At 44.2% G+C, this 10,808-nt stretch overlaps 1 protein-coding gene across 5 annotated transcripts; it reads left to right on the top strand.

Annotated features, from left to right (window-relative positions):
* The first annotated feature begins 204 nt into the window (after positions 1-204).
* On the top strand, positions 205-10,176 carry LOC125746646 (TNF receptor-associated factor 2-like). 5 transcript variants are annotated; one of them, XM_049020892.1, is made up of 13 exons: positions 205-302; positions 689-766; positions 1,901-2,072; positions 2,187-2,404; positions 3,143-3,221; positions 3,886-3,984; positions 4,759-4,920; positions 5,420-5,494; positions 6,397-6,471; positions 6,974-7,480; positions 8,349-8,526; positions 9,470-9,618; positions 9,924-10,176. In XM_049020892.1, the coding sequence occupies exons 4-13, from the start codon at positions 2,217-2,219 to the stop codon at positions 10,140-10,142; spliced, it is 1,731 nt and encodes a 576-aa protein (XP_048876849.1). In that variant the 5' UTR covers positions 205-302; positions 689-766; positions 1,901-2,072; positions 2,187-2,216; the 3' UTR covers positions 10,143-10,176. The 5 variants fall into 5 exon arrangements, with proteins under 5 accessions (XP_048876849.1, XP_048876850.1, XP_048876848.1 ...); XM_049020893.1 differs by lacking the exon at positions 205-302 and having other exon boundaries at positions 320-766; positions 1,939-1,997; positions 2,190-2,404; XM_049020891.1 differs by lacking the exon at positions 205-302 and having other exon boundaries at positions 321-766; positions 1,939-2,072; positions 2,190-2,404.
* Positions 10,177-10,808: the final 632 nt, after the last annotated feature.

Genomic DNA, 10,808 nt, shown 5'->3' on the forward strand with positions numbered 1-10,808 from the left:
CTAGCCGACCATTACAACCCTGCACTTAATTCACAGTTTTGCATATTTATTAACACACACCCAAGGTTTTCCTGCAGTATTTCGTCCTACAGACTTTTTTGTCACCAAATTATTTGAATAAGATTTCCGCATGACAGCAAACCTAGATTTTTTTCTATAATTAAAGTATATATATTAATTGCTGAAGTAAAATATAAAAATAAACGCTTCGCGTGTAGTGTTATATCCAAAGAGCTGCCAATCATATTCTTGGAAATTTAAATTAAATGCAAGATGCGACTGTACATTCCGCTACAGAGAAGGTATAAACGCCTTCTATTTTATCCTTAATTAAAGTCGGAGAATGTTTATGGAGGTTTAAGAAGAAACTTCTAAGTGTAGAGATGAGGTGGTGGTAGTGGTATGTTTTGTGTCCGACTTATGCAGAAATGTTGGGAATCCTTTGCTCTCGGCAGGTTGTAGACAAACTTGCGCCCAAACAGGTGGCTGACTGTCGCCATCCCTAGAAAGCGCTGGTATTTTTTAAGACAAAAAAGGGAGAAAATGGAAAAATCTTGTACTTGCGTGACGCAATACGGTGAAAGTAAATAGATGTATTTCACTAGATACTGTTTGCTCCGTATGCACCGTTTCGGTATCTGACAATACATTGTGCTTTTTGGCTGTTATTATGCATTACATTTCAAAGATCTCCTAAAAGCGCTTCCCCCGCCTGTAAGCCATGTATGATGCCAACATCTGTCTGGTTTCACAAATGACCATTCGGGTAAGTTAAGTGGTTACATCTTTATTTACGAGATGCGTTATAATCTGGAAGGGGCGTCTTTGGCGAGTATAATTACTTAAACGCAATTTCTAAAACAAGGTGCCAAGCATAAAGCCTTAGACACCGGTGCTGTTAAATTTAATGGGCACAGTGAGAATTACATTAGATATCGCCCGAAAACGATCGCGACGTTTGCATCTTGTAGATCGGAAAACGGGATCGCTGCGTTAAACCTGCATAACCCAGTTTGTTCGTGTTAAAAATGCCTGCGATCTATTTGATATAATTTATGCAATTTGCATGGTTGCTACTTTCACAGCATAAAGGATGAAGCCACGATGAAGAGGCCCTCTTCGCAATACACTGGCCTGTACTTTAAGACGGTCCCATGGATATTTAAAAATGTGTAATTTTAATGCAAATTAGACGAAGAGCTGACGTACGAGCGGTGCTTGTTATTAGCAAGCAGGACACAGTAACGAACGCTATATATTTATGGACTGGATAAATGCATACTTTCAGTTTGGATTAAACTATATAATTAAAATATTATTGTATGTAATTTAAAAAAGAAAAATCGTTCTAAAATATAATATTTGTGCACGTGGCTTGCATTTCGCTGCCTCAGATACTAGAAACAATCGCCTTATGTTATTACTGTACCAAAACATATGTAGCAATGTCGATTTGTCAAAATATGAATGAATAATCATTACACGGAGAATAAATGACTGTTTTTGTAATGCTGGGCTTATTTTAATACTAGGCCAGGGTGTAACGGATTACAACAGATTTCTTTGTGTGTATTATAATACTTAATTATAACAGTAAATTGGACAGTAACGTAGGAACCACCCTTTATGTTACGTATCCCTTCCAGAATGGCCTCGTTCTTACCCCATCTCAAAGCCGTCTTTATCATGCGCTCGTTCCCATTGGTTAAAACGGTTCAATATCCCGCCCAGTCAAAGATCAAACTAGAAATTATAGCCAACCAGCATCGCACATTTATATATTGTGTTTTCATATGATTGAAATGTAATTATACTGTTTTCTATGAAAAGACGATAAAAAATAAAACAGTGCATTGAATTTTTGAATATATTCCCTGTGATGGGTTGGCGTTCTGTCCAGCCCTGTGCCCTATGCTGACCTTCCACATCCCTGACCAGGATAAGCGGTTAGAAGATGGATGGATGGAGATACACTTTCATAGCTATAAGGAATGACGGTGCGTTTTAACCGTCTGTGCATCAGTTTTCCGCACCTATTCTGGACCTAGGTGATCCAAACCCTTTCAGCAGAGGTACAATCACTTAAACAATGACATATATATGCTAAAATGTGATAAAGTGACTCAAATGAGTATGAATCAAAATCTAAGGTTTTGTGTCCATTTCCTTGATTTGGTGGCTTTTAGTAGACAGTGCGTGTGCGAGCGTGAGGGGCGATGAGCACTCAGGATCTGTCGCCGACGGCGATGCCAGAAGCAAACAAGCCGGGATTCCCGAAGACCATACTGGCCAACAAACTTGAGGACAAGCATCTGTGCAACTGCTGCCGGAACATTCTGAGGAGACCGTTCCAGGCCCAGTGTGGCCATCGATTCTGTTCATACTGCTTTAACAGGACTGTCAGGTAAGCAGTGGATAGTAATGATCTTAGCACCTTATCTTCTACACTGGGATTGATTCTTCAGGGCACAGTAGAAGCACAGCATGACAGTTTAGGAAGCAACAATAGACAAAACTTAATTTTTTTCAGAGTGAATGTACACTTTCTACCCAGATAAATAGCATTAAATATTTTCTTTGACTGCCTAAGACTTTTACGCATTCTGTGTAGTATTATAGCATGTATCTATGCTTATCAACAACACAGTAATAGTAAAAGCAAAAATAAAAAGATTAACAATTGCATTTTGTCAAGCAGGGTGGCATGATGGTGCAGTGGTTAGCACTGTTGCCTCACACCTCTGGGACCCGGGTTCGAGTCTCCGCCTGGGTCACATGTGTGCAGAGTTTGCATGTTCTCCCCATGTCGTCGTGGGGTTTCCACCGGGTACTCCGGTTTCCCCCCACAGTCCAAAAACATGCTGAGGCTAATTGGACTTGCTGAATTGCCCATAGGAATGCATGTGAGAGTGAATGGTGTGTGAGTGTGCCCTGCGATGGACTGGCCCCCCGTCCTGGGTTGTTCCCTGCCTCATGCCCATTGCTTCCGGGATAGACTCCGGACCCCCCATGACCCAGTAGGATAAGCGGTTTGGAAAATGGATGGATGGATTTTGTCAAGCGTTATTTAAACATCGTGATGTAACCATGCACCAGAAGGGTTCCCTGAAACTAAATAACATTTTTTTTTGTGCTATTGCAGTTCTGGGCCGCAGAAATGCAGTGCTTGCATTGAAGAAGACATATTTGAGGAGCCCATGTCTATCCTCAAGCCGGGCTGTGTAACTATCTTATTTAGTCTGTACTGTTTATTTTATCCGTTATCTGGACTGATGGATGTGATTCCAGAAGTACAGTTAGTTTGTTCAGTTTATTCTGGATAGACCTAGAACTGCGTCCTTAGAGCAAAGAGAAGAGCCAGTAAGTTTATACAGAAGCTCTCTGGGTGACGGTGGTCCATGTTACGATATTTCCACTTTACGATGGGTATTTAAATTCCATTCTGTTTTCACGTTCAGTACATTATTCATTAAATCAAATGAGATATTCAACACTTTTATAAAATAGGCCTTGTGTTAATGACTTTGTTAATGCAAGTGTTCTAAGCGTGTTTAAGGTAGGCTAAGCTACTGTAGGCTACGATGCTTTTCACGTTAGGCGTACTGTATTAAAATGTATTTCGCCTTCCGTTATTTTCGCCCTACGATAGGTTTATCGGAAAGTGACCCCATCGTAACCCAGGGAACGTCTGTATACTGTATGCTTTTGCGTGTGTTCATACTCAACTGTCTTAAAAGGGATTACAATTGCAGATATTATGTCTGTTTTTATTCCGGAGTTTAGAACAGGCTTAAGAGTTTTGAGGTTGTGGTCAGTGCAATTACAGTGTGTGAGCCGGCTTGTTTGTTTTCATTTTCATTTTTGTTTGTACATGTGCACCCGCAGGCCTTCCCAGATAACGCTGCTCGCAGAGAGGTCGAGAACCTTGCCGCAGTTTGCCTAAACGAGGGATGTACCTGGAAAGGCAGTATTAAAGAATACGAGGTAAAGCAAATTATGTCTTCATGATTCATGATCTCAGTAGAAAAAGATTACATCTGCCTGAATGCAGGGACGGATTATGGGTTGTGTGGGCCCCTGGGCAAAACGTTCTCGAGGGCCCCCCACCACCACCAGCACCACCACCACAACCCCCACAATTCAAGGGCCCTTGGCAGCCAAACGCCCTCCCTATAGGGTCAGGGGCCCTTGTAGGCAGAGGATCAAAGAATGTAGGCCCTCTAAAATAGACAAACGAAAATACTTTGTTGATAAGCGTTGCAAATTGTTTTGGGCTAGGGGCCGCCTGCACCCCAAGGGCCCCTGGGCAGCAGCCCCGCTGGCCCGGTCCGTAATCCGTCCCTGCCTGAATGAGAGATTGTCATGCTATTCAGGACAGTCTAATGTGTGAATTTTTGTAAAAGATTATTTGGGAAAGCATGTTTTGGCTAAAAATTAATTTGTAGAAGCACATTCCATTAACGGAAATTTTATATCAATGATTTTGTCGAGCCTTTATAAAAGTGATTTTGGCATCGGTTTGGCCTACGAACTTGGCAGAACCTCCACACGACTATTTTCGTCTTGACTTGTTTTCCTCTCAGAATAAAACCATCTCACGGTGATCGATAGTGGCCGTGTGTGCTGTTTCTTTTCTGCTCAGAGATTTTGTTAGGGCCCACAAAGAGTGATACGTCAGCCGATGGGGATGCTATTACTTGCCCAGCGTTGTTTCATCGCTGACCAAACGAATCGCATCCTTTTATTTTGGTTATACAGCTGAACCATGAGGCTAAGTGCGAGTTCATGGTCATCGCCTGTCCCTCCTGCAAAGAGCACATCCGTTTTAGCGAGCAAGAGCGTCACAATGAGCGAGAGTGCTCTGAAAGGACCCTCAACTGCAAGTACTGCAAGGAACCGTTCCACTTTAAGAACATTAAGGTGCGGGGGCAACATCTCTCGATCACGGCAAACATGGCCGTCAACCGCTGACAGAACATAAAGGTTGTAGTACCAGCACTGCACAGTGGGTGGCACTATCACATCACACCTCCAGGCCTGGTGGTTCGAAACCCTCCCCTGCTCCGTGTGTGTGCAATTTCTGTGTTCTCCCTCTTGTTGTGTGGGTTTCCTTTAGGTAGTCTGTTGCAGTTTGAAAGCATGCAGTTAGGTGTCTTAGCATCTCCATAGTGTGTGTGTGTGTGTGTCCTGTAATGGACTGGCATCCCGTTCCTTACGCTGCCTGGGATAGGCTCCAGCCCCCACCCCCCACCCAATGACCTGTCCAGGATATGTGGTTAGAAGACAGATAGTGGTAATAACTGCATCCCATATCACCACTATAATATTTTAGCAGTTTTACTTCTGATTATTGTGCTTACATAGGCTTTTTATAGAGCCAATAAACAGCAGTAACTCAGTGGCCTTCCTGGTTTCTTAGGCTCACGATGAGATCTGTCCCAAGTATCCTATGATTTGTGAGGGCTGTGCGAAGAAGAAGATCCCCAGAGAGAAGGCAAGTGATCCGTCCAAAACATGAATTCTAAGCTTATCGACTCAGCATCTGAACGACTTACAAGTTTGCCCCCTTACAGAACAGTATTTGGAATATCTGGTGAGGTAATCACCCAGCTTCCCCCAAGGTTTTTTAACCTGCAAACTGCTGAATGAATATATGTGAAGTGCCTTCGACCCAGTCCTGCCCAAACTGGCCGTACAGGGCACTGTATCGGTCTCGGTACTGTCCATTTACTAAATGTGAGTGATGTGGTGCATTTACTTGCCTGAGATTTTTGGTAACACTTTACATCAACTGCACCTTAATAGCGCCTTTGTAATGCATTCATAGAACATTCATAAGCAGCATGTAAGTATACCTTAACGTCCTACCATGCCTTAACAGCTTTATTGTACATTAATAACAAACATTATACAGTAATCGGGGTGGCATGGTGGTGCAGTGCTTAGCACTGTCCCCGCCTGGGTTCCCTGTGTGGAGTTTGCATCTTCTCCCCATGTCGGCATGGGGTTTTCTCCAGGTGCTCCAGTTTCCCCCCACAGTCCAAAAACAGATTGAGGTTAACTGGAGTTGTCCATAGGCGTGCCTGTGTGAGTGAATGGTGTGAGAGGGTGCCCTGACGTGAGGTGGCCCATCTGGAGTTGTTGCCTGCCTTGCACCCGTAGCTTCCAGGACAGGCTCCAGACCCCTTTGACCCTGAAGAGGACAAGTGGTTTCAGAAAATTGATGGATTGTGTGATAAGGACAAGCATTATAATCATGTAAAGTTTGTTGTTAATGTATAATAAAGCCATTAAGGTATGTTACCATGTTACAGTGTACTTACACGATGTTTGTGAATGCATCATGAAGGTGCAGTTTATGTAAAACATTATAATTTTTTGTGATCCCTTCTGCAGTATGTGGACCATATCAAATTCTGCAGTAAATTCAGGACCCCCTGCAGATTTCACGTCGTGGGGTGTGATATGTCTGTAAGTGGACCATTCTGTATTTTCAAAGCATAGTCATCTATGACTTCTCACCAGAAAATGACTGAAAGAGTTACTGACAAAGAAACTAGATCTATTAGCTTATAATACTAAGGAAGTGTGGAGTTGGAGAAAATAGTCAAGACTGTAATATAATTCAAGACTACATACTGACTGTCAGTTGGCATTGTGTGTGTGTATTAAAACAGTCAAGGCTATAATTCAAGACTACATACTGAATGTCAGTTGGCATTACGTGTGTATTAAAACAGCCAAGACTAATATAATTTAGTACCACATATTGAGTGTCATTTGGCATCTTATTTATATTAAAAGTCAAGACAGTATTATAATTCAAGACCACATATTGACTGTCAGCTGGCATCATATGTGTATTAATAATAATCTGTTCTGATGTGCAGTTTGCAAAGGCTGTAGACACTTGCTCCAGCTGAGGTCTCATTCTCCACATGTTTATTTTCATTGCATCTCCGCACCGCTCGAGGTGGAGAAGGAAAAGATCCACGAGCATGAGCGGGCCTGCTCCTATGAACACCTCAACCTGCTGCTGCACTACATCATGGGTCTGAAAGTGAACCTGGAGGGCATGCAGCCGCAGAGTCTCGAGCTGGCCAGCCACAAAATCCACGAGCTGCACCAGTCACTGCGGGACCTGGAGGCCAAGGTGGGCCAGCTGGGCTCACCACCTGCTCCCGCTCAGGCCGTTGCAGCTGCCGCGCCCGCCCCACCGCCGCCCCCGCCCACACTGCCCACCTCCTTCACGCCGCTGCCCAGTGCTGCTGGTGCCGCACTGGAGCTGCAGCTGCAAAGCGAGAAGGCCAAGGTGGCCGAGCTAGGACGTCGCTGCCAGGAGCTGGAGCTGAAGGCGGGGGCCTTTGAGGGCGCCGTGTGCACGTTGAACCGCGAGGTGGAGCGCTCCGCCACCAACCTGGAGGCCAACGTCCGGCAGCACCGGCTGGACCAGGAGAAGATCGAGGCTCTCGGAAATAAGGTATGGGCCCTGTTTGGGTCTCCCACCAATGAGGAAGAGCGATAGAAAGGCTTCCACTGACCAATGAAATCAGAGTAAACCAGTATAAATCAGGAAAATAGCTGGCTAACATGCTAAAGGTTTCAAGATTAATTGTCACATGTGTTCTGAAAAAGAGTGAAATTCTTGTGCCCCAGTTGTAGGGGAGTGGACAGGTGCGTGTGGGGGACAATAGGACAAACAACAGTACAATGTGAGAAGTGGCTATTAATATGCAGTATGACTCAATATGACGGTTTTCTCTTGAGGGAGACTAATAGGGATGTTCAGAATTGGATTGTTAGTAGTGGACAAAATGGACAAAATGATGCTTCATGGACCATTTGCTATACTTTTTGACCCCACTAGATGGTGCTCTATGTTCAAAAAAAAAGAAAGAAAAAAAGGCACAAAGCATGCCCCCTAGCAAAGCAAAAGCACCATCTAGTGGGAGCGAAAAATACAGCAAATGGTTCATGAAGAGTAATTTTGTCCATCACTTGTTGTCAGCATATTGTACCTCATGCAGTCTCTGCATGTAGCAATGTAGAGATTTTATTTTTTTTAGAGTTTAGTGATCAGTGTTGACACATCACAGCACACAACAACGAAATGTGTCCTCTGCATTTAACCCATATGTGACATCGTGACATAGCAGGGGGCAGCTAATTCAGCACCCGGGGAGCAGTGCTTGGGGGCCTTAATTTGCTCAGGGTATCTCAGTGCTGTCTTGCTGGTCAGGGATTCGAACCAGCAATTTTTCAATTACAAGTGCTCCTCCATAACCGTTAAGCCACCACTGCCCACCTATGTTCGCATCTTCGTTCATATGCTTGCCCATGCATCTCAGGTGCGGCAGCTGGAGAGGACGGTGGGCTTGAAGGACCTGACCATCAGCGAGATGGAGAGCAGGTTGCGTGAGATGTCCGCCACCACCTTCGACGGCGTCTTCGTCTGGAGGATCTCGGACTTCGCCAAGAAGAGGCAGGACGCCATAGCGGGCCGAGCCCCTGCCATGTTTTCCCCAGGTAACCAGCACAGGTCACGTGACCAAGGAGGCAGGTCGTTGTTGGACTACTGAATGACCCCATCCATCCATCCTCCAAGTCGTTTATCCAGCACAGGGTCACAAAAGTCTGGAACCCATCCCGGGCAGCACAGGGTATGAGGCAGGGCACATCCTGGATAAAACCAGAATTTCCTAAAATAATGGGGGAAAAATTATTTTCCATTTCACCTGCAAATGAACATATTTACTAAGTTAAGGTCAAAGCGGGTTACCTGTATATGACAGTGACAGCTACACTTTATGGAGTTAAATTAATAGATCTTTATTATAAATTAATAATTTTTTTATTATTGTCATTTCGCTGTCTAAGGAGAAGTTTGTCTGGTCTCATAATCAATTTTTATTAATTTTTAATATATATATATATATATATATATATATATATATATATATATATATATATATATATATATATATATAAAGAAAAAGAGGATGATGAGATGGGAAGCGTATTAAAGGGTATTAAGTCATACTGTTCATTTGTTGTAGACACCCACTGTTCGCTGTAACTGCGAAGCTATTTCTTTATGGTTGTTGTCTTATTCTCGACTATTCTCCAAATTAAACATTACAAAAAAGAAACCAAAGTACCCAGTGGAACCTCATGCTAATATGGGAAGAACATGCAGACTCAGATCAAAAGCAGGATTCAAACCTGCCTAAATGTGAAGAAACAGTCCAACCAAGAGAGTCACTGCGTCACGCTAAAGATCTGCTTTGTGATATATTACATATGACCAAAAAAACTCACATACTGCAAATTTGCCTTTCATGGAGTCCAGCTTTCAGTGTTTAAATAGTCTTGAAGTCCTGGTGCTGGCAAAAAGAGAATGTTGGAGCTTCAAATGCACCACATGAAAGCAGTTTCTGGAACATTCTTCATCTTATACCCCCTACTCCAGCATTCTACACCAGTAAATACGGCTACAAGATGTGTCTGCGGATCTATCTGAACGGCGATGGCACGGGCCGGGGCAGCCACCTCTCCCTGTTCTTCGTGGTGATGCGGGGGCTCAGCGATGCCCTACTCAAGTGGCCCTTCAATCAGAAGGTGAGTCCACCAGGGACCCCTGGAGCTGAGGCATTCGACTCACTTCGCTAGTCTTTGAAAGATCATGCAAAGCATTACCTTTTTTCCCCTTAAACACAAGTGGTGTCATATCTTAAGCTGAAAACCATTTTTTTGTTTTTGAATATGTGTGGATATAAGGAGATGAAAAGGCCATTTGTATATATATATATATATATATATTTTTACCTTACAAACTGGCTGCAAAACTGACTAGATTTGTGCTTAACAAGAGCAAAAGTCTCCCCCAGAAAGTGGCTCAAGTGGGGGGTGTCGCATGTGGCCAGGTGACGCTGATGCTGCTGGATCAGAGCAACCGCGAGCACATCATCGACGCCTTCCGGCCCGACGTCAGCTCCAGCTCCTTCCAGAGGCCCGTCAGCGAGATGAACATCGCCAGTGGCTGCCCGCTCTTCTGCCCGCTCTCCAAGCTCGACTCCAAGAACACCTACATCCGAGACGACACCATCTTCATCAAGGCCATCGTGGACCTGACCGGACTGTAGCCCCCCACCATCCCTCCTCAGTGCTCCATGCCCATACCCCCCCCCCCCCCCCCCCCCCGCCCCCGTCCAAAGGCCTCTATCTGAGGTTCCATTCCAGCTTTGCGCTTTTGGTGAGTCGACGTGCTGTTGGACATTGTGAAGGTGTGTACAGTGTCGTGCTCGTGCGCTGAGCTGCTGTGCTTGACGTCCCTTGGGCACACGGTTCGACTTATTTAAGTGCAGTTGCTGTTTTGAGGTCAGTCCAGCAGATGGTAGTATAGAGACACAATTGCTGAAGGACTGAAACCAATGATGTTGTGAGCTTCAGACTGAACACAGAGAACAGGGTGTGCTTAGAAAGTATTGATTGTGAGTTATTGCAAAGTATTTCATTTTTGAGAATGCTAGATTGGAAATGGCTAAAAATTACTATTCGGCCAGCAAGGAACTGGCCTCTGATCAGATCGTGATGATCTGCTTCAGGTTAGACCCTAGTGGAAGCTTTTTCCCCACCGTTTTACATGAAGGACCAATGAGTGCCAAAAGCAGAAGGCTTCCTGGGAAAAGACCCCACCGTATCGGTATCGGTGAAGATGCTTTGCCATTTCTGTGCCGTATCCTTCCATAAATATGAAAATAACACTTTTTTTCCATCATTTTTTTCACACTCCTGTTAAATAGTATCTG

This window comes from Brienomyrus brachyistius, chromosome 7 (assembly GCF_023856365.1).
Source record: "Brienomyrus brachyistius isolate T26 chromosome 7, BBRACH_0.4, whole genome shotgun sequence".
Taxonomy (NCBI): domain Eukaryota; kingdom Metazoa; phylum Chordata; class Actinopteri; order Osteoglossiformes; family Mormyridae; genus Brienomyrus; species Brienomyrus brachyistius.